The sequence below is a fragment of the Passer domesticus genome, chromosome 15 (genome assembly GCF_036417665.1).
Source record: "Passer domesticus isolate bPasDom1 chromosome 15, bPasDom1.hap1, whole genome shotgun sequence".
NCBI classification, from domain to species: domain Eukaryota; kingdom Metazoa; phylum Chordata; class Aves; order Passeriformes; family Passeridae; genus Passer; species Passer domesticus.
Genome location: NC_087488.1, coordinates 16,027,682 through 16,049,446, shown reverse-complemented (window position 1 = coordinate 16,049,446; position 21,765 = coordinate 16,027,682). Strand labels below are relative to the sequence as shown.

Genomic DNA, 21,765 nt, shown 5'->3' with positions numbered 1-21,765 from the left:
GAAGCGCTTCCCGTGTACCCGCAGGGCTCCTGGGAGCATCTTCCCGGCTCCCCCGCTCTCCTGCAGCCCCCGGGGCTGGGGGTGGCTCCGGGCCGGTGGAACGGCTGCCGTGGCACCGGGACAGGGCGGGCAGGGGGTGGCTGCCCCTTCCCGGCCTTCTCACGGGAGCCTGCGCCCTGCCAGGCGCTCCAGCTCAGCGCCACACACGCGCTAAGGTCATCCTGGCCTTTTCCTTTCCTAATTAACTTTATTTCCAGCGCACAGAGGGGCGCTGGCAGACTAATTGCCGTGCTCGTCCTGGCTGAGCCTGGCGCTGACCTGAGCCTGCAGATCTGGGGGGAATTAGGAGCTGCAAGGAGGGAAAACAGATTAGTGCCCGGGGAGGGAAATCCTCCTCCCGCAGGGCAAATGCGAAGCGACAGCGCCGTGCGGAGAGCGGGGCCAGCGCCGGGGCCAGCGGGGCCAGCCGGGACCCCGGCACGGTGAGCGACACACCGAGGGGCTGGGACTGCAGCCCCCACCTGCTTTGCTGCAGGGATTTGGGGGTCCAGGGCTTTGGGGCTCACCAGGAGAGCTGTCCCCAGGGAGCAGAGCTGTCCCCAGGGAGCAGAGCTGTCCCAGGCAGGAGAGCTGTCCCCAGGGAGCAGAGCTGTCCCCAGGGAGCAGAGCTGTCCCAGCCAGCAGAGCTGTCCCAGGCAGGAGAGCTGTCCCCAGGGAGCAGAGCTGTCCCCAGGCAGGAGAGCTGTCCCCAGGGAGCAGAGCTGTCCCAGCCAGCAGAGCTGTCCCAGGCAGGAGAGCTGTCCCCAGGCAGGAGAGCTGTCCCCAGGGAGCAGAGCTGTCCCAGCCAGCAGAGCTGTCCCAGGCAGGAGAGCTGTCCCCAGGCAGGAGAGCTGTCCCCAGGGAGCAGAGCTGTCCCAGGCAGCAGAGCTGTCCCAGCCAGCAGAGCTGTCCCCAGGCAGCAGAGCTGTCCCCAGGGAGCAGAGCTGTCCCCAGGGAGCAGAGCTGTCCCAGGCAGCAGAGCTGTCCCCAGGCAGCAGAGCTGTCCCAGGCAGCAGAGCTGTCCCCAGGCAGCAGAGCTGTCCCAGGCAGCAGAGCTGTCCCCAGGCAGCAGAGCTGTCCCCAGGCAGGAGAGCTGTCCCCAGGGAGCAGAGCTGTCCCAGGCAGGAGAGCTGTCCCCAGGGAGCAGAGCTGTCCCCAGGGAGCAGAGCTGTCCCAGCCAGCAGAGCTGTCCCCAGGCAGCAGAGCTGTCCCCAGGGAGCAGAGCTGTCCCCAGGCAGCAGAGCTGTCCCCAGGGAGCAGAGCTGTCCCAGGCAGGAGAGCTGTCCCCAGGGAGCAGAGCTGTCCCCAGGGAGCAGAGCTGTCCCACCCAGCAGAGCTGTCCCCAGCCAGCAGAGCTGTCCCAGGCAGGAGAGCTGTCCCCAGGGAGCAGAGCTGTCCCCAGGGAGCAGAGCTGTCCCAGCCAGCAGAGCTGTCCCCAGGCAGCAGAGCTGTCCCCAGGGAGCAGAGCTGTCCCAGGCAGCAGAGCTGTCCCCAGGGAGCAGAGCTGTCCCAGGCAGCAGAACTGTCCCCAGCCAGCAGAGCTGTCCCAGGCAGCAGAGCTGTCCCAGGGCTGCTCCATGAGGGGATGAGGGGTCCCGGCAGGGGGAGCAGGGAGCGTTTGGCCGCAGAGCCCCCCGCTCTGTCACCGACTGTCCCTTAAGCTGCTATTTCTGATTTTCTCCTCGGCTTCCCCGGCACCGAGGGATGCCGGGGCTTAGCACGCTAAGAGGTTTCAGGGAATTACACGTCCTGCCGCGGCTCCAGCGGGAGGGGGGTCTGCACCTCTCCCTGGACCACGCCGTGATCGCCCCCCTCGGCTCCGGCACGGCCGTGCTGCCGGCAGCGATGGATGGGCTGGGAAACCTCCCCGGACAGCTGGCACAGCTGGCACAGCTGGCATGGGGCTGGGCAACGAGAGCTGCGGGGTTTTCCTCCTTCTCGGGACCTCTGTGGTCATGTCACTGCCTCAGGGGATTGAAACCCACTCCTTCCTCCTCCTCCTGCTCCTCCTGTCCCCTGCAGCTCCTTTCTGGCAGGTTCTGCTGCACAAATCTCCTTCTGAGCAATCCCGGGGCTTTGGGGCATCTGTCCCCCTGAGCTGGCACTGACACACACAGCTCCTACAAACTCAGCATCTCTGTTGCCATTCCCTGCCCAAACAGTTAAAACTGCAATTAATTCCCTTTTGTTGTTGTTGTTGTTCAGCCAGTGAGGTAATTGCCTCTTTTCCCTCCATTTTTAACTGACTTGAGCCCTTTAAACACTGACAGCAAATGTTAATCCTCGAAAGAGCTGAGTTCTGGGATCCCGAGTGAATGGATGTGCCTTCCATTAAAACCTTCTGCCAGGCTTTGGCCAGATGAGATTTTCTGAGTGATTTTCAGTGCTTGGACTGAGCGAGCTTCACCCCTCTGAGTCTCAGCCTCTGCCCAGCTCTTTGCTGGCTGCTTGTCCTTGAGCACAGCCTGTGAGGGCACCCAGAGTGGGCACTGCTGGTGCCAGTCCCAGTGCTGGTGCCAGTCCCAGTGCTGGTGCCAGTCCCAGTGCCCTCCCTGCAGCTCCTGGCCTGGCTGTGCCCAGGGACCGTGGCACACACCCCCTGCCTGTCCCCCACAGATAAACCCCCTGGTGCCCACCCCAGCCCCTTCTGTGCCATCCAGTGACCGAGCCGAGCTGTTTCTGTACCTGCAGAAATTCTGCGGTCTCAGCAGGTTGGGGGAAATGTTTTTTCCCTCCATCCTCCATCAAGACCCAATGTGTTGGGCTGCACTCCAAGACAGCTGTGCCCCGGGAATATTTTGGCTGCATTTCTCCCTCTCATGTCCTGTTTGGTGCACTGAGCTTACCAAGGGAAAAAAAAAAGACTCTTCCTGAAACTCAAGCTCCTCTCCTGCCTCCCACCACGACGATTCTTCTCCTCTTTGGCCGAAGCCCCTGGGGCATCCCTGGAAGGCTTACCTGTGCTGTCCGAGCTGCAGCCAGCGGCACAGCGGGCCCCGGAGCCGGGAAAACCATCCCAGCCCTTGGGAGCCTTTGGGAGCCTTGGGATGGCGGCGCGGCCGCCCCCGGAGCGTTTCTCTGGCAGCTTCCAGGCAGGCAGGCCCGTAACCCGATCGGCCCCGGCGGTTTCAGCTGTCAGCCCCGCAGGGCCGGGCTGAGCCGGGAGCGCTCCGGGTGCGGAGCTCAGCCCGGCCCGGGTGAGACCGGCACCGGGGCAGCGAGCCCCGCGCCTGGGCACGGCGGGACCGGGGGACCGGGGAACATCGTGCTCCCAGCCCCGGGAAGGCACGGGAATTCTGCTTTGGGGGCTCCAACAAAAACTCCCTCAGGCTGCGGGAATTTCTGGCGGTTGCTGAGGATGGCACAGCGGGGGGACGGAGGCAGCGCATCACCGGCCCGGGGCTGCGGGTTGCGGCACCGCCGGGGCTGCGGGCTCGTTCCGAGGGTGTTTCCACGGCTGTGCTCCTCCTCGGCTCGGCGGCTGTGCCCCGCTCCCGCCGGGGCGCCGGAGGGCGCTGGCAGCACCGGGAGCCGGAGCGGCGCCGCTTCCGCCGGGCCGCGGCTGCTCGGGGCCGGCCCCGGTGAGCCCCGGGGCTGCGGCGCGGCCAGGGAAGGGAGCGGGGCCGGGAGGGGCTGGGGACATCCCGAGGGAGCTGGGGAGGGGCTGGCCTGGAGGAAAACGGGGAGCAGGAGGGATGTCTGGCTCTGCGCAGCTCCTGCCCGGAGGGGAGAGCCGGGGGGATTTGGGGTCCTATCCTGGGGGGATTTGGGGTCTTATCCCAGGAAACAGGGACAGGAGGAGAGGGAACGGCCCCAGGCTGGGCCAGGGGAGGGGCAGGGTGGGCACAGCAGGAATTTCCCCATGGAAAGGCTGCTCAGGCACTGGAACTGCCCAGGTGGGTTTGGGGTGCCCGTCCCTGGAGTGTCCCAGGAATTCCTGGAGGTGGCACTGAGCTCTGGGCTGGGGACAAGGTGGGCATGGGCACAGCTGGGGCTCCGTGGGCTGGGAGGCTTTTTCCAGCCTACAGGATGGGAATTTCCAGCCGAAAGGATGTGGGGATTGCGTGTTTCTGTTTCAGAGCTGCACCAAGCATCTCCCTCGGTGCCTCCATCCCTGGCCTCAGGCAATGCCAGCCTCTGCTGCAGGACGGGCACCCAGGGCTCCAGCAGCCTCTCCTCTCCATTCCAGGGCTCGGGATGGACTTCCTGACGCTCTTCCTGGTGTACCTGTGCTCCGTGCTCGCGCTCAGTGCCCTGCTGTGCCTGTGCTCGGGGAGGAGGGACAGCTTCCTCAGCAGGAGTGCCAGCAGGGCCGGCCAGGTAAAGCACTGCGCCTCCAGGGGAGCCTGCAGCTCCCTGCTGCCCATCTGCCCTGCTTGGTTGTGCTAAAATTAGTGTGACTGCTACATTTGCTCTCAAAAAAAAATTATCTATATCTGTATCTATCTATATCTATATCTATATCCATATCCATATCTATATATCTATATCTATATCCATATCCATATCCATATCCATATATCTATATCTATATCTATATATCTATATCTATATCTATATCTAATCTATCTATAGATATAGATATAGATCTATAGATATAGATAGATCTATATCTATATCTATATCTATATCTGTATCTATATCTATAGATAGATATCTATAGATAGATATAGATATAGATATAGATATAGATATAGATAGATATAGATATAGATATAGATATAGATATAGATATAGATATAGATATAGATATGGATAGATATAGATGATATAGATATAGATATTTCACCCTGTTTTAATGCCTGCTCTCAAGGAAGTGAGCTAGAAGTGGAAGTGCACTTCCTTTGAGATGGTTAAACCCTGCCCAAGTAGGCAGTACAAATCCCTTGGGTCTGCCAGCTGCTGTCCCTGCCTGGGGTGAGGATGGAGCTTCTCACCACGCCAGGAGTGCCTTCTTCACTAACACCACAGCACAGCTTGGAAAAATTAAACAGGAATTTGCAGTTTTGTGGAATTGCTGCTGTCATCAAGAGGGAAAAGGTGGGGGATGTTTGAGGATTAAAATCGGGAGAGAATTATAAGTGGTGGCAGATATTTGAGGGAAAGCTCTTTAATGTGTGTACTAATGCTGCGGGCTCTTGTTCTCTAAGAATGGAGCAGGAATGAGGAGCTTTAAAAGAGGATTAAGAATTGGCATTTTGTTGTGAAAATGGGGAATTGGGAAAGCACCAGTTCATTTTTCTGTCTGTTGGGCTGTGTCTGAATGAAAAGGGGAAAAAAAATGGTGTAATATTTCTGGAAGGTAAAGGATGAGAGAATTATCACTTAAATTGTAAATTATGTTTAATGCTGTTCACAGGAGTTCAGACAGACTTTTTTTATTACTGGTATTATACTTCCTTTTGGTTTATAGACACACTGTGCAGAGAAATTGATTTTTTTTCCCCCCATATCTTAATAGCTGCTGCTATGAAGTGTTTAAACAGCAGCAATTAAATTCCTGCTGTGGTATGAAGCCACTGTCTGGAGGAATCCAGTCAATACTTGTGCCTGGGAAATAAATATATGTGGATATAATCAATATTTTACCTGGGATATAAATACAGGCAATGCTGAGTGCAAGGTCACAATACAAGGTAAATTATTACAAGATAAATTATTTTAAGATAAGGAGCAATGCAAACCCCAGAATATCAGCAGGGTCTGAAGCCCTTAGAGAGCATCCAGGGGATGGGCAGGGGGTGGGGAAGGGCCTGGAGGGGCCATGGGGGAGCAGCTCAGGGCACTTGGCACTACCCTGCAGAGTGCTGAGGTTTCCTGCAGGTTCTTTTTGCTGGGTTTGGTTTCCTCTTGCAGCACACTTGAAAAAAAAAATCTTTATTTTTGCAAACACTCGTCCCTCGAGCCGCCGAGCTGCGACGCAGCAGTTCGCACCAAAATATTTAGCATCTTCTCAGCTCCACATATGCTTGTTGCCTGCTGGTCTTTCACATCTGAGGCAAGAAGCTCTCACTGCATATTTTTCCCTCCGTGTCAGCTAGAAATAGGCACAGCCTCTGTAATTCCTGTGTTGCTATAGAGATTGTCACTCGGAGCAGCGATCCCTGGGGCTCGTCCCTGCCCCAGGGAGCCCCTCCCTGAGCAGGGCAGCTCCTTCAGCAGGGCAGGCTCTGCTGGAAAGGACAATTGGACACGGAGCCATCGGGCTGGGGCTGCACAAACTGCATTTTTGGGGTTTGGTGGCTCGTGGGGGTTTTTTCCCTCTCTTTTCTGGAAGCCACCAGCTTTATCCCTTCGCTTATCTCCCCTGTCTGTCAGATGGGCTGATGGAGCATATTGTGGCTGGGGAATTGCTCAGTTCTATCCCCTGCTTAACCCACCCTAAGCTCCTTAGAACTTTCACACATTAACCCAGATACGTTTGCTTGGGCCTGGGGGGCTCCCAGGGGCATGGAACCTCATTCCCCTGTGGAAAACCCCGGCAGCATTCCTGCCTCTCTTCCCTCCTCATGGAGAGGGGGCTCAGGCGCGGGAGCTGCCCGGGGAGGTTTGGGGTCCCCATCCCTGGGGGTGTCCAGGGAGGGACTGCAGGTGGCACTGAGAGCTCTGGGCTGGGACAAGGTGGGGATCTGTCACAGCTGGGACTCGAGGGGTGTGAAGCCTTGTCCAGCCTTCTGTGGTTCTGTGTTATGGCTGGACTGCATGGAGGTCTCTCCCACCTTTGATTCTGTGGTGGGAAGCCCCTGAAAAGGATCCTGCTGCCCAGTGCTGGGGCTGTGCAGCTCCAGAGCTGAGGGTGAGGGACTTGGCAGTGAAATCTGAGCAGCAGGGATGGCCGGGTGACACAGAGCTTCATGTCCTCAGGTGCTGTCACTGGTGCTCCCCCGGCAGCTGCAGAGGGTGGCACAGCGGGCCCTGCACAGGCTCTTCCACACGAGGTATTGCCCTTCCATGCTTTGCCATTCCTTTTTACCCTGATTCCTGGTTGCTGTTGGGATCTCCTGCCACCGTCAGAGCTCTCAGTATTACCCTGAGGCATTCTGTGTCCATTGGGGTGCCTGGCAGGGGTTACAGATTCCCTCTGAGCTTTGCCACGCTGCTGTCTCTGCCTCCCCTGCTCCTTGTTTGGGAGGGGTGCCCTGGAATGTTTGAACACATTGACAAATGAGGATAACGTGGCCAGTAACAGATGTTGGTGACCCTGCTGGGATGCTGCAGCCCCACAGGAATTACCCCAGCCTCTGTGGCAGCTGCAGATGGAGTCAGACTGTCCCAGCCTCCATCCTCTGCCTGCAATCCCATCAGCCTCAGTCCAGCAGCCTGGCTGTCCAGGTGGCTGAGGGGGAGCTGCCCCTGCATCCAGGTGGATTCTGTGTGTCTGTGAACTCTGGTGCCTCAGGAAGGATTTAAATACCTTTTCCCTGGGGACAGCAGCTCGCTGTGACAGTGACCTCGGGGCTGTGAATCTGCAGCTGTGCTGGGCTGGTTCTGTGCCTGCTCTAACACTGTCAGAGGTGCTGGGATTCTGCACACACTCTGGAACTGGTGCTCACTGCCCACCTCCTGCCACCCTTATTTCCTGACAGCTGGTTTTATTATTGTGGAGTTTTAAAGATTATTTTTTGGGCTTTTTCTTTGCTTTCAGAGTAGCAAATGTCTTCTGGCAGAATGTTTTGTGGCCCGTTGCTGTGGCATATTTTGTCAGCAGCAAGGGATTATAAGACTTTGTACTGACAGGGAAAAAACATCCAAAGGACATGTGAATAAAGCAGGGAATTTAGCTGACATATTTAAAGGAGTATATGTGGGAAGAAGAGAAGGAGAAGCCAGTGGATGGAGAAAACACTATTAATATGCAATCCAAGCTGGCCTGAAAACCTAAAAGAGGCGTCTCCCTGCATTTGGAAAGTCTTTGATCACCTCTGAGTGTACTTGACCTGTTAATCAGGATGCTGGTATTAACTGCTGTCCCCTTTCCTCGGCAGGAGCTGTTTGTTTGTGGTGCTGCACGTGGCCCTGCAGGCTGCAGTGTTTGGGGAGTACACCTGCGAGGTGTTTGGGTACTGCTGGGAGCTGCAGTTCCCCCTCCTGCTGCTGCTCCTGCCCTACCTGCTGCTGGCTGCCAACCTGGGCTGCTTCCTGCTCTGCTCCCGGGCCGACCCAGGTCAGATCACACTCGTGCTCTTTGAAAAGAGAAAAAAAGTGCTACAAATGCCATGTTTGAGTTCTTTTTCTCGCCTCTTTGGCAGGCACGGTAACGAAATCCAACGCTGCATCCCTGGCTGAGGTTTATGCCTATGATGGGGTGCTGTTTCAGAGAGGCCTCGTGTGTCCCACGTGCGCCGTGCAGAAACCAGCCCGGTCCAAGCACTGCAGTAAGGATCTGAAATTCCTCCATTACCGTGGCAGTAGGACCTTCCCAAGGGCATCCTCCTCCAGGAGCTGCAGCTGCCACCACAGCTGTGCTGTTACCAGCTCAGTGCTCACAGGGCTGTGCTTGTGTTCCTGGGGTCCCAGGTCCCAGCTGCATTTGCCCATCCCTGGAGCTGGCTGGGTGCTGTTTCTGCTCACAGAATTTACCAGTCCTGAGGGATAATTCAGGGTCAGGAACAGCTGAGCTTGTGAGCAGCTGGAATTATAAATGAGAAATTATTATAAATGAGAAATTGTCACCTGCCAGGACCTCAGATCAGGATTTTCTGTTTCACAGTCACAGAGTCCTGTAATGGTTTGGGCTGGGAGGGATCTTTAAAGCCCATCTCATGTCACCCCCTGCCAGGGGCAGGGACACCTTCCACTGGCCCAGGGTGCTCCAAGGCCTGCCAGCCTGACCTGGAGCACTGCCAGGGATAAGTCCACCACCTCTTTTTATCACCTAGAATAGAGGTGGGAGCTCTCATCTCTGCCTTCCAGGTGCTTTGCCTGGCAGTACTGTCAGACAAAGTCTTGGAGCTGCAGTCTCGGTGAATAAAAGAGGAAACAAAATATATTGTTTTTCTTAGGACACACAATTGAATTTATTCAAGGTTGCAGTCAGCTAAACCCTGACTGCAACTCCCACATATTTTCATCTTAAAAAAAAAAAAAAAAAGCATAAAGATCAAACCACTTACTGCAGAACAAAGTGCCAAGGCTCTCGTTTTGCCCCTGCCCCTGGAGGCGTGTGCAGGGCGTGCGTGCACCGCTTTGACCACCACTGTGTGTGGGTGAACAACTGCATCGGGGCGCGCAACGCCGGCGCCTTCCTGCTGTACCTGCTGTCCCTGGCGGCCACCGCCGCCGCCCTGGCTGCTGTCACTGCTGCCCTGCTCGCCCAGCTGCTGCTGCTCTCCAGCGCCCTGCACGGCACCTACCGCGATGGCCAGGGCCAGGAGCACCCCGTGGACATCCCCCTCCTCGTGCAGGTCAGTCTGTGTTCTGTCCGGCACTGAACAACGTCCTGTTCCCCCAGCACAGGACAGACTGCAGGGTTTGGGACAGACTGCAGGGTTTGGGACAGACTGAAGGGTTTGGGACACACTGCAGGGTTTGGGACAGACTGTGGGATTTGGGACAGACTGAAGGGTTTGGGACAGACTGAAGGGTTTGGGACAGACTGCAGGGTTTGGGACAGACTGCAGGGTTTGGGACAGACAGAGTTTTGGGACACACTGCAGGGTTTGGGACAGACTGAAGGGTTTTGGGATAGACTGAAGGGTTTGGGACACACTGCAGGTTTTGGGGACAGACTGTAGGGTTTGGGACAGACTGAAGGGTTTGGGGACAGACTGCAGGGTTTGGGACAGACAGAGTTTTGGGACAGACTGCAGGGTTTGGGACACACTGCAGGGTTTGGGACAGACTGCAGGGTTTGGGACAGACTGAAGGGTTTGTGACAGACTGCAGGGTTTGGGATAGACTGAAGGGTTTGGGACACACTGCAGGGTTTGGGACAGACTGCAGGGTTTGGGACACACTGCAGGGTTTGGGACAGACTGAAGGGTTTGGGACAGTCTGCAGGGTTTGGGGACAGACTGCAGGGTTTGGGGACAGACTGAAGGATTTGGGACAGACAGAGTTTTGACATAGACTGCAGGGTTGGGGACAGACTGAAGGGTTTTGGGATAAACTGCAGGGTTTGGGACAGACTGCAGGGTTTGGGACAGACAGTTTTGACATAGACTGCAGGGTTTTGGGACAGACTGCAGGGTTTGGGAACAGACTGCAGGGTCTGGGACAGACTGCAGGGTTTGGGACAGACTGCAGGGTTTGGGACAGATTGCAGGGTTTGGGGACAGTCTGCAGGGTTTTAGCTGTTTCACACATATAACTAGATTTAGAAAACTGCCACTGCTGAATACTTTGGGAATGGGGTGTTTTTCTCACAGCACTTCCCATCCTACAGCCTCCTGTCTGCAGGATCTGTCACTCGGCAGCTCAGGTTCACAGAGATGGAATTTCCATTCCAGTGATCAGCTGCTGTAGTGAAGTTCAGGAAACAGCTGAGAGTCCCTGAGGTGCCTGGGTGGAGGTGCCCAAGCAGGACACAGCACCCTGGAATGCACAGTTCCACATGCAAGGGATGTGCACTCCAGCTGGGCCCTGCTGTGCCCATGGGATTCAGCCCTCCCACGTTCTAACTCACTCCTCTCTCTCTCTGCAGCACCTTTTCTTGACTTTCCCCAGGATTGTCTTCATGCTGGGGTTCGTCATCCTGCTCACCCTCGTGCTGGGGGGATACTGCACCTTCAGCCTGTACTTGGCCCTCACCAACCAGACCACCAATGAATGGTGCAAATCCCGAAGGCTGGGGGGCTCCCCCCATCTCCCCTCGCAGCCTCAAGCCAGACCCCTCGTCTACAGAAACATTTATTCCAAAGGCATCTGGAGGAATTTGAAGGAAATCTTTAACCCTCCCACCGTGCTGGAAAGGAAGAAGAAAACATGAAGATATTGTTAGTGTTTCTCTGGGCATTTTTAAATGTTTTCTAAGACTGGAGTTCAGCACTGGGCTTGGCTGCCCCAGGCAGATTTTGGAACAGGATTACTGCAGAATTCACACATTGGTGCCTCAGCAGAGCAGCACTGGAGCTCCCTCCCTCAGTGGGACTCAGGCCAGCCCAGTCCTGGCCCCTGCACAGGGATTTGTCCATCTTCCCAAAGTGAATCTTTACCTCTGGCAAGGGCTAACACAGAGCTCCTGTCAATTTTGAGGGAGCAGCCTCTTTTTGTATCTTTCTTTGGGAAACAATTAAGCCATGACTGTTAACAATGACTACAGCAGCTTGTGTGGATTGAGCTGAAAGAATGACTTCTGGCAGGGTCTTACCTGCAGAAACCATGTCCTACTGACCTTTGAAGCACTAACTTCAGGAAGGAAATTAAATTCTCCTCTCCTTCCAGAAATTCTTCTGTTTGAGTATAATAGAATAGAAATTGAAAAAAAAATGTAGTAAGAACTTTAAATAATTTTATTTTTAAAAATGTATTTATTTACATGCCAAATCTGTACAATATGCAATTAAAAATCCATATATGGTTAAAAAAAACCAAATTGCTATACAATATGGCTTTCCAGCCCCCAGGCTGGCTCTCAGAGCAGCCTGGCTGGCATTGCAGGGTACAATGATGCATTCATAGACCAGTACATAAGGCTACTTGTCCAGGATACCAAAGAAAAGAGAAATACTGCAGTACCGTGCCTTGGGAGGCCTGAAGGAGTGAGGTTAAAGGCATGAGAGTGTTTCAGTGGTGCTCAGCACACACCACCACTCCTTAGGTTTGGTTTTCTCAACTTGTTTTAAATGCATATATTTCAGTAATCCCTCGTGAGACCCCCACACACTTGCTACACTTTCTGATCCTTTTAAAAACCAGACCACTGCTGTCCCAGTGCTGGGCACAGGGGGCTGACTCCCAAAGGATCCTCCTTAATTCCAGGCTGCTGTACAGAATACTGAGTGCCACTTGGGACCTGTCAGTCTCCTCGGGGCGACCAGGCCAAGGGTTTAACTCCCGGTGTTGGATTTAGACTGAGAACACCTCAGGCCTGCCCTGTCCTTTCCCATTTTAGACCTGTCCTCTCCCATTTTAGACCTGTTCTATCCAGTTTTAGACCTGTCCTGTCCTGTTTCAGACCCGTTCTATCCCATTTTAGACCTTTTCTATCAAGTTTTAGAGCTGTCCTGTCCCGTTTCAGACCTGTTATATCCCATTTTAGACCTGCCCTGTCCCCTTTGGGCCTGTCCTATCCCATTTTAGACCTGTCCTGTCCTGTTTTAGGCCTGTTATATCCCATTTCAGACCTGTTATATCCCATTTTACACCTGTCCTGTCCCGTTTCAGACCTGCCCCATTTCAGACCTGCCCTGTTATATCCCATTTTAGACCTGTTCTATCCAGTTTCACACCTGCCCTGCCCCGTTTCAGACCTGTTCTATCCCATTTCAGACCTGTCCTGCCCCGTTTCAGACCTGCCCTGTCCCATTTCAGACCTGCCCTGTCCCGTTTCAGACCTGTTCTATCCCATTTTAGACCTGTCCTGTCCCATTTTAGACCTGCCCCGTTTCACACCTGCCCTGCCCCCTGACCACTCGCGCGCTCCCCGAGCAGCCCGAGCCCCTCACACGATCACGGTCTGCACCTCCACCTCTCCCTCCTGCGCGGCGGCGATCACGAACTCGCCCGCGTGCTCCATGATCTCGATGTCCTCGGAGGCCACCATGGTGACGGTGGCCTCCTGCGCGGCCAGCCCGCCCTCGGCGGCCAGCACGGCGCCGTCGCCGATGGCCGAGGCCAGCGTCATGGCCACCTGCTCGGTCAGGCTCTCGGGCGTGGCGATGGTGATGGTGTCGGCGGCGTCGGCGGCCGCGGCGCCCTCGGCCACGGTGACGTTCTGCACGATGATCTGGTGGCCCGAGTTGGCCTGGTTCACGATCTGCTGCACCACCTTCATGATGTGGCTGTCCACCTGCAGGGGACAGGGCTGCTGCGTTAGGAGCAGTTTTCACTGCACGGGGCAGTGGCAGGAGCAGCTCTGCATCCAGCTGCTCCAGGAACACACACTCTGCCACGTGTCACCCCTCCTGCCACTGCTTTACCTCGTGTCTTGTTCCCTCTATTATTTCAGTAGCTTCACTGGTCTCCATGTCTTCGGTAGAAGTCTGGAAGACAAAATAAGATTATTCTCTTTTTAGGTTCTTATAAAAAGAATTTTATCACTGAGATATAATTCACTAAGATCTTTTGCACAAGCCTTTCTGTTCCACTCACATGCAGCAGCTGCTCCAAAGACAACTCCTTGACATTCCCTCCCAATCCCATTATCAGGAGCTACTTAAAAGGAATGCACAATGTTGACAAATAACTGAAAGAGAATGTCCTCCCTCAGCAGGATTTGGCCACGCAGCAGATTTTTCTCCTACTGGAGGAGAACTACAGCAGCACTCAATGACTGAGCTGTGTTACCCTGCTGAGAACTGCCTCTGTGTGACAGAGGGGAGAAAGTGAAATGCAGAATTCATTGCTTTTGGCAGCCTCTGTTAGAAACAACAAGATTATCTGGGGCACAGTAAATTAAATAGAAATGGGAGGAAATAGGAGGGAAAGCTGAAGCTTGTGAGGACCTAAAATCTGGTGTGGTCAGAAGTTCTCAGGCTCAGCCTCCTGGCACACACAGCACTTTGGGAGGGTGGGGAGGCTCCAAGTGCTTTCCCCCCAAACAAGGCTGATCCCACTGCAGGCAGGGCAGAGCCTGGAGCAGGAACATGAACAACTGCAGTTTTTCCTGACCAAAGCCTGTGCTGAGCTCCCCGTGAGCAGGCTGGCTGCCCCTCCTCACCTCGATGATGTACTCCTGGGTGTCTGCCACCACCGAGGAGAACTCCACCAGCACCGTGTGCGGATCCTCCGAAAGGACCGTGGCTGCCAGGTTGTCAGCAGACTGGCTCTCCTCTGACACTATCACTTCTTCCACCTCCTTCATAGCCAGGAGGCAGCCGCCTGCATGGGAGTCCAGAAAAACATCACTTCTTGTGACCATCTCCAGCAGCAGCAGGGGGATGCCACGGACAAGTGACCAGTGGCACCTGAGGGGCTCCTGGCCCACCAGGACAAGCCAAGGAACAGCCCAGGAGAGTCCCAGTGCCACCAGGAGCAGGGCAGCTGTCCAGTGCAACTCCAAGCACCACATGGGTAAATTCAGGTGGTAAAACCACTCAGGGTATCCAAGCCATGTGTGAAGAACACACAGGAAGAATTTGGTAATATTTTACATAATTGATCTTTTCTGCTGATACATCTCAGTATCTCCTACAAAAGTCCATTTTTTCCTCCAGTAAACTTGCATTGTTCCTTTGGAATAACACCGTCAGCACTACCTGAAGAAGTCTGGAAATCCCTGCTTAGGAGCTAAAGGAGCAGCAAGTCCAGTTCAACTAATCCCACCAGACCAGATTATTAAACTTTACCCAGACATTTCCTTCTTGGAACTCCATGTGGGCCATTAGATCCACAGAATTCACAGAATGACCAGCTTGGAAGAGACCTTCAAGATCGAGTCCAACCCAGCCCTAACACCTCAACTAAACCATGGCACTGAGTGCCACATCCAGTCTTGGTTTAAACACATCCAGGGATGGTGACTCCACCACCTCCTGGGCACACCATTCCAGGACTTTCTGTAAAAAACCTTTTCCTAATATCCAACCTGTATTTCCCTTGACACAGCTTGAGACGTGTCCTCTGCTTCTGTCAGCTGCTGAGATCCACCCTCAGCACCACTCCCAGATGCCAGCCCAGGGCAGCTCTGCTCTGTAGCCATGATATTTTATGAAAAATCCTTTCCTAGGATTTTCCCGTCCTGAGGAGCTGAGAGCCTCAGGAAAGAAATGTAAACAATAACTGTCTGCTGCTGTGGAATGCAACAGGTGCATCTTCCACTGCTCCATGTGGATTGTTTTCAATTGATGACCAATCACAGCTACCTGTGCCGAGGCTGTGAGCAGTCACAGGATTTTGTTATGCATTCTATTCTATTCTATTCTATTCTATTCTATTCTATTCTATTCTATTCTATTCTATTCTATTCTATTCTATTCTATGTCTTTGTAACCTTCTGATCTTTCTTCTCTCTCTGTTCTTTTAGTATAGTTTTAATGTAGTATTTTAATATAATATATAACATAATAAATCAGCCTTCTGAGCAAAATGGAGTCAAGGCTCGTGTCCTCACACTTGGATCTTTCTTCTCTCTCTGTTCTTTTAGTATAGTTTTAATGTAGTATTTTAATATCTGACATAATAAATCAGCCTTCTGAGCAAAATGGAGTCGTGTCCCCACACTGGGAAGCACTGCTCACCTTTGGTTTTGAGGTGCCTGTTGAGGGTGCCGTGCTCGGCGAAGCCGCGGCCGCACTTGTAGCACTTGAAGGGCTTCTCGCCGGTGTGGTGGCGGATGTGGCGCACCAGGGAGCCCTTCTCCCGGAAGCCCCGGCTGCAGAACTGGCACACGTAGGGCTTGTCCTCCAGGTGGGTCCGGAAATGCACCTGCTGGGCGTTCTGCACGCACAGGGAGGCAAGGCAAGGGCTCAGCAAGGACACGGCCAGCTCACGGGTTTGTTCCCACATTGGAACTCAACATCTCTTATAGGGCATGAGGATGATTTTCTGGGGTGGTGGTTTAGGAATGGTACTTCCCAAGTCAGTGCTCACACCGTGACTCTCCAAACCGTGAGCCACTCACTTGTTCTCCCTCTCCCCCTCCCCTCACAGTGAGCTGGGGAGGAGAATTGGAGGCACAAAAGGTGAAGATCATGGATTGAGATAAGAACAATTTACCAGAAACAGAAATAAGATAGAAAACCACTACTGATGACAGAGAGTGCAAGAAAGAGGTGAGCAACTTACCTGCCCTAATAATAGACAGAAGGAACCCCTTTCCCCCCACACCAGATTGTTCTAGCCATGCACCCTCCTGGCTACTGCAAAAATTAACCCAGTCCTGGCCAGAACCAGGACACTGTTATTACATATTTGCTCCACACATGAAGGAACAGTTTCTTCAGAAATGTGATGGTTTTACAAAAAATGTCCTTTTGCCCACTAAACCCCAACATCTTTCTGGAGTTTCAGCTCACAGAATCACTGAATGGTTTAGGTTAGAAAGAACTGTGAGGAACATCTTGTTCCACCCCCCTGCCATGGGCAGGGACACCTTTCGCTATCCCAGGTTCCTCCAAGCCCTGTCCAATCCAGCCTTGTGCACTCGCAGGGTTGGAGCAGCCACAACTTCTCTGGGCTACACGAGACAGGCGAGCTCTCTGAGGAGCAAAGCCTCCTGCCCTGTGCCAAAGCCAGGCTCTGGGCATGCCCTGAGGAGGTTTGGGAGGGGGCCCACCTTTGTCTTGTAGCGCTTGCCGCACTTGGGGCAGGCGTAGGGCCGCTCGTCCGAGTGCACGCGCCGGTGCCCCTTGACGTGGGCTATGGTCTTGTAGAGCTTGCCACACTCCCCGCAGCGGAACCGCCGCTCGTTCACGTGCACCTCCTGGTGCTTCTTCAGCAGGTAGCCCTTGGTGAACTCCTTGCCACACTCCTCACACTTGAAAGGTTTGTACTCTAGAGGGACACAGGGGGAAAATGTGTGGTTGATCCGGGGCAAGCTGCAGCACAAGGATGTGGTACAGGTGTGACTGAATTGTAACAAAAAGTGACCTGGAGAAGGGGAGGAATTGTATTGTCAACCATGTGTGTGGGCTTTCACAGAACCCCAAAATGGGGTGGGAAGGGACCTCTGGTGATCATCCAGTCCAGCCCTGTGCCCAGGCAGGGTCACCTGGAGCAGGTGACACAGGAATGTGTCCAGGGTTCTGCCACCCTCATTGCAAAGTGGTTTTTCCTCATGTCAACATGGGACTTGTTGTGTTTTAGTTTCTGGGCACTGCTTCTCATCCTGTCACTGGCACCATCCTCTGACACCCCTGGGAGGGATTTGTGTGGATTGATGGATCCCCTCGCAGCCTTCCCTTCTCCAGACTGACCAGGCCCAGCCCCTGCAGTCTCTCCTCCTCAGGGGAGCTGTGCATGGCTGAGCTCACTGAGCCACAGCTCGTGTCACACAGCAGCCCCAGCAGCACTTTACCTGTGTGACTCTTGCTGTGAGTTTCCAGGGCAGCAGCTTCACTGAAGGCTTCATTACAGTGAGAGCAAATGTAACGTTTGTACCCGTTGGTTCTTTCTGCAGGTGTCTGCTGGACAGAAAATGGGAAAACTGCTTTTCTATTTTTGTACTGCTGTGTCCAGTTAGGATTGCTACCCAAATTCCCAGTTAAGCACTGCAGCTTTGACAGGAAAGAGTTCTCTGTTGTGAAAAGAGACACCATGTGCCTGAAGGAACATCTTCCTTAAATCACACCTGCACAGTGTAACTCTAAAACCTGACACAAAGCCACAGGCAGACACATGAGGACAACAGTGCTGCCCACAACCAAATAGAGACAAGGAAGGTTAAAAAATGAATCTGTTGATGGAATACAAACATACAGACTCTGCTCCTTCCAGTTTAGCACACTGCTCCCCACACGGCTCCTCTTCTACTTCCACCCCTTTGTTTTCCAGCTCTTCTGGAGCAGCTGCCACAGGTTCCTCTGGCTTCTGCACCTCCTCCACGGCCACTCTCTCGATGACAATGCCCGAATTCCTCATGGCCTGCCTCAGCAGGTTCTCACTGTTCACCTCCCCCTCGCAGGGCAGCTCCTCGGGATGCGGCTGCTGAAGGAACAGAGAGGAAGTTGGGCACAGCAAACCCACAACGTTTTACAGCAACACTGCTGCAGGGCCACTCTCTCTGGGGTGTGCAGTGCTGTGCTGTGGGGTGCAAAGATCAACCAGGGAATACCTTGGGCTGAGGAGGAGGATGAGATGGACCTGTACTCAATGACAAGCCCACCAAGTTCATTCCACACCCAGATTTACTGTCAGTACCTGAGACACCTCTGCTCACGAGGTGGAATGTCTTTGTGTAAAACACACAGAGGGTGTTTGAGGCAAACAACACTCACATCTGGCTCCAGGGGTTTTGCATCCACCACGGGAAGCTCCTGCATCTGCACGTGGACCTCATGGAGCACGTTGCCTTTTGCATCTGTCACGAGGTGGATGACAGGGGAGGCCTCGATGGATTCGCTCGCTATGGAGGACACCGTGTCTGTGCTGGAGCTGCAGGGCCCTGCAGGGATGAACCACGTGGGGAAATGCACCCCTCAGCAACTCCTTGTGCCCTAAAAAACCTGCCTCAGAGCACAAGGTGCCTGTTAACACCACCTTGGTACCAGATTCTCAAACATTCTTGAGTTCACACCCAGCTTCAAGGTAATAACTTTGCTCTATAAATTACTTTTTCTGGTATAGAAAATATCATTTCAAAACCACGGGAATAATTCTTATAATAAACAAGAATCATGGAATGGTTTGGGTTGAAAGGGATCTTACAGGTCATCCAGTTCCACCCCTGCCATGGCAGGGACACCTTCCACCATCTCAGGCTGCTCCAAGCCCTGTCCAGCCTGGCCTGGGGCACTGCCAGGGATCCAGGGGCAGCCACAGCTGCTCTGGGCAGCCTGTGCCAGAAGGAATTTCTATTCCAAGTGCTGTGAGGGTTTGGCTTTCTCAGACAGGAGGCAGGTCCTGGCAGCATCACTGACCTGATGGCAGATCATCTTTGTTGACAACTATTTCTTTGGTCACGTTGAAGCGGATTTTTTCAGTGCAAGGCGTCAGAGATTTAAGGTGCCGAGTCAAAGCTCCTGATTCCCGGAAGCTTTTCCCACATTTCTTGCATTTGTAAGGTCTTTCATCTGGAAATGACAAGAATCAAACAACCATGTTAAAGCCAGCACTGCCAGGATCAGCTCTGTGTGACAGGGTGAAGAACATGTTCAGCTTTCTGGAGAACATGACTGTGCCTATCCCAGAACCTTCTACTGCCTCCCAGGCCCCCAAATTCTGGGGAGCTCAATGGTCTCAGCTCAGCAAAACATGGGAAGCAGCAAGGAATTCCACTGGAAGGCAAATGGATAACCACAAACAGCTCCAGTAAGAAGGAGCTCTGTTTGGGAGAACTCTCACCCGTGTGCCGCCGATGGTGTCGGATCAGAGACCCCTTTGTCCTAAAGGAGGTCCCACAGAGTTTGCACTCATAGTCCTTCCTGCTGCTGTGAGTGATCATGTGAGCTTTGAGGATGCTGGCCTAGGGAAAGAATTTCCTTTAAGAGACGTTCCAAAGAGTTTAAAGACTTTACATTTGAGCTGTAAAGAACAACAAGGCTCCTTGTGAAGGCAGAACTTCCCTCTGGGAAGGGTGGCAGGCAGTAAAGCACACTGCTGCTGAGTCTTGGCATCTCTTAGCCTAAAAGGCTCCCCAAGCCACACCAGCAGAGGGGCTACTCACAGTTTTAAATGTCTTCTGGCACAGCTCACACACGTATCGCCCCTCCTTGTTGACCTGCAGCTTGACCTTGATCAGCTCGCTGGACGTGTCCTGCTCCTGCTCCTCGGGGCTGCCCTGCTCCTCACTGACCTCCCCATCCACGTGGCCATTCGGGTTCTCAAACACGTGCTCTCCTGCTACAATGACCTCTTTGATGTGCCCACTGCCTGGGAAAAGGTGGGGACACAGTTGGGTTCCTTGCAGGACAACAAACCATCCCCTGTCTCAGCATGTCAGCAGGAAGAAGGAGAAAAGATGTTTTAAACCTGCCACTGGAGTCTTTGCAACCTCCTCATTATGGCAGCATAAATGGGCACTTCTGGAACAGAGTTTAACATCTAATTTGTATTAATTAGTTGTATTAATTAAGCTAAAGGAGATTGGGTTTAGAATAGGTATTGAAAAGGAATTGTTTCTGTGAGGGTGGGCATGCCCTGGCACAGGTGCCAGAGCAGCTGGGGCTGCCCCTGGATCCCTGGCAGTGCCCAGGCCAGGCTGGACAGGGCTTGGAGCAGCCTGGGGCAGTGGGAGGTGTCCCTGCCATGGCAGGGGTGGCACTGGGTGGGCTCTGAGGTCCCTCCAACCCAACCCATCCCATGGCTATTCCATTGCCCTGGTGGGGGAGGACTGCAGAGCTGGCCCAGGGCTCTGTGGGAACAGCCCCAAATCCCAGTGACACGGAGGTGTCACCCACCCAAAGCCATCAGGAAGGTCACAGATGAGGGGACAGGTACCAGACCCCCCCGGGGTGCCGCGGCACTGGCAGAGCTCACCTACGATGGCCGAGGCGTCGCTGATCTCCTCTGCTATGGAAGAGGCTTCAACGACAATGTGAGCAACAGTGATGGACTCCTCGACAGCAGGAACCACCTGCTGGCACAGAGCAGCCCTCAGCAGGCAGGCTCTGCTCGCCTGAGCACACTGCTCCCTCCCTCCAACCCAGCACACCCGAATGATTTCCAGCCCAGGCTGGGAGAAGCCGCTGTCACCTGTTGGTAACTCTCCATGTGTGGAGACGCGAGGCTTGACTCCATTTTCAGAAGGCTGGTTTGTTATATTATGATATATATTATAGTAAAATACTGCATTAAAACTATACTAAAAGAACAGAGAGAAAAGAATGACCAGAAAGCTACACAGAACAAGAACAGAATGCATAACAAAACGTTGTGACTCTCAGGGCCCGATGCAGCTTCATCTGTGACTGGCTCTTAATTAGAAACAACCAACCTGCCCCAATCCCAGCTGCACCTGTTGCATTCTACAGCAGCAAATCATTATTGTTTACATTTCTCTCCTGAACCCCTCAGCTCCTCAGGAGGGGAAAATCCCGACACAGGGTTTTTGATAAAACCTCGCAGTCACCTTTTGTCCGTCCTGCCCGAGCAGGCCGGCCAGCGCGTCGGGAGGGCGCTGGCAGCGCTTCTGCAGCTTGTGCTGCACGAACTCCTGCAGCGAGCTGAACTCGGACTGGCAGCGCCCGCAGCGGTGCACGTCATCCTCGTCTGCGGGGAGAGCGCCGTCAGCGGGGCCGGGCCGCGGCACCGGGCACCGGCACCGGGCACCGGCACCGGGCACCGGGCCGCCGGGCGCTCGGTGCGCTCCCAGCCTGTCCCGGCCCCGGCACACACCGCCTGGGGGTGCTGCAGGGCAGCGGGGCGACCCCGGCCCAGGCGACCCCGCCGCCTCCCGCCCCGCGGGCAGCACCGGCCCGGCCCCCGCACCCACCGGGCCGCGCCGCCGCCAGGCCGGGCGGTGCCGGCCGGGGCCCCGCGAGGGCGGTACCTTGCTCGCCGAAGGGCGGCGGGAGGCCGATGAGGGCGGCGGGGGCCGCGAGGGGCGCGGGGGGCCCGGGGGCCGCGGCGGCCGCGCCCCGGCCCGGCCCGGCCGCTGCTGCCGTAAGCGCCGCCGGCCCCGCGCCCGTTGCCATCGCGGCCCCCGTGTCGCAACGCGCCGCAAGATGGCGGCTTTACGGCCGTGTCGTCATAACAACGGGACGGGGCTCGGCGGGGAACGCGCCGGCCGCGCGGCGGTTCCGGGCGCTGTCCAGCGCTGTCGGGGCGCGGTCCCTCCGCTCGCCCCGGTGACCGCCGGGCCCCGGCGGAGCGGAGCCCGGGCAGTTCCCGAGGAGCTACCGCGGCGTTGCCCAACGCGGTACCGACCGAGCCCCGGCGCGCCCTGGCCAATGGCAGCGCGCGGGGGGCGGGCCCTCGGGCCGGGCGGCCAATGAGAGCGCAGCGCGCCGGGCGCCATCGGCGGCGACG

The 21,765-nt window shown here is 54.9% G+C and overlaps 3 protein-coding genes across 16 annotated transcripts in view; 1 reads left to right on the top strand and 2 right to left on the bottom strand.

Moving 5' to 3' along the window:
* Positions 1–3,132, bottom strand: part of GRID2IP (Grid2 interacting protein) — a 39,258-nt gene extending 36,126 nt beyond the window's left edge. For both annotated transcript variants that reach the window (XM_064389944.1, XM_064389945.1), the window contains exon 1: positions 2,998–3,132. The gene's annotated coding sequence lies outside the window, so the exon portion shown is untranslated. The remainder of the gene's footprint in view (positions 1–2,997) is intronic.
* Positions 3,133–3,247: 115 nt separating this feature from the next.
* On the top strand, positions 3,248–10,982 carry ZDHHC4 (zinc finger DHHC-type palmitoyltransferase 4). The gene is made up of 7 exons (XM_064389967.1): positions 3,248–3,620; positions 4,229–4,359; positions 6,904–6,977; positions 8,025–8,203; positions 8,289–8,414; positions 9,199–9,443; positions 10,682–10,982. The coding sequence occupies exons 1-7, from the start codon at positions 3,398–3,400 to the stop codon at positions 10,964–10,966; spliced, it is 1,263 nt and encodes a 420-aa protein (XP_064246037.1). The 5' UTR covers positions 3,248–3,397; the 3' UTR covers positions 10,967–10,982.
* A 484-nt stretch (positions 10,983–11,466) lies between these two features.
* On the bottom strand, positions 11,467–21,723 carry E4F1 (E4F transcription factor 1). 13 transcript variants are annotated; one of them, XR_010347944.1, is made up of 16 exons: positions 21,287–21,710; positions 20,867–21,006; positions 20,275–20,371; positions 19,463–19,668; positions 19,141–19,261; positions 18,717–18,869; positions 18,075–18,241; positions 17,557–17,784; positions 17,156–17,264; positions 16,415–16,632; positions 15,378–15,576; positions 13,859–14,019; positions 13,119–13,181; positions 12,576–12,988; positions 12,492–12,533; positions 11,467–12,449 (listed from the first exon to the last, which is right to left on the bottom strand). XR_010347944.1 is itself a non-coding variant. In XM_064389962.1 (15 exons), the coding sequence occupies exons 1-14, from the start codon at positions 21,429–21,431 to the stop codon at positions 12,641–12,643; spliced, it is 2,355 nt and encodes a 784-aa protein (XP_064246032.1). In that variant the 5' UTR covers positions 21,432–21,710; the 3' UTR covers positions 11,467–12,533; positions 12,592–12,640. The 13 variants fall into 13 exon arrangements, 5 of the variants coding, with proteins under 5 accessions (XP_064246032.1, XP_064246034.1, XP_064246035.1 ...); XR_010347945.1 differs by having other exon boundaries at positions 12,513–12,533; XR_010347946.1 differs by having other exon boundaries at positions 11,467–12,198; positions 12,282–12,988.
* Positions 21,724–21,765: the final 42 nt, after the last annotated feature.

What these genes read in the sequence shown, in the direction of transcription:
- ZDHHC4 (XM_064389967.1), top strand. Translation starts at nt 3,398, where the DNA reads ATGGCACAGCGGGGGGACGGAGGCAGCGCATCACCGGCCCGGGGCTGC. An exon ending in GCTGCTCGGGGCCGGCCCCG is followed by an intron (nt 3,621 to 4,228) that starts GTGAGCCCCGGG and finishes TCTCCATTCCAG; the next exon opens with GGCTCGGGATGGACTTCCTG. An exon ending in CACAGGCTCTTCCACACGAG is followed by an intron (nt 6,978 to 8,024) that starts GTATTGCCCTTC and finishes TTTCCTCGGCAG; the next exon opens with GAGCTGTTTGTTTGTGGTGC.
- E4F1 (XM_064389961.1), bottom strand. Translation starts at nt 21,431, where the DNA reads ATGGCAACGGGCGCGGGGCCGGCGGCGCTTACGGCAGCAGCGGCCGGG. An exon ending in CGACGCCTCGGCCATCGTAG is followed by an intron (nt 19,669 to 20,274) that starts GTGAGCTCTGCC and finishes ACCTTTTCCCAG; the next exon opens with GCAGTGGGCACATCAAAGAG. An exon ending in CCCAGGAGTACATCATCGAG is followed by an intron (nt 13,182 to 13,858) that starts GTGAGGAGGGGC and finishes TTTGTCTTCCAG; the next exon opens with ACTTCTACCGAAGACATGGA.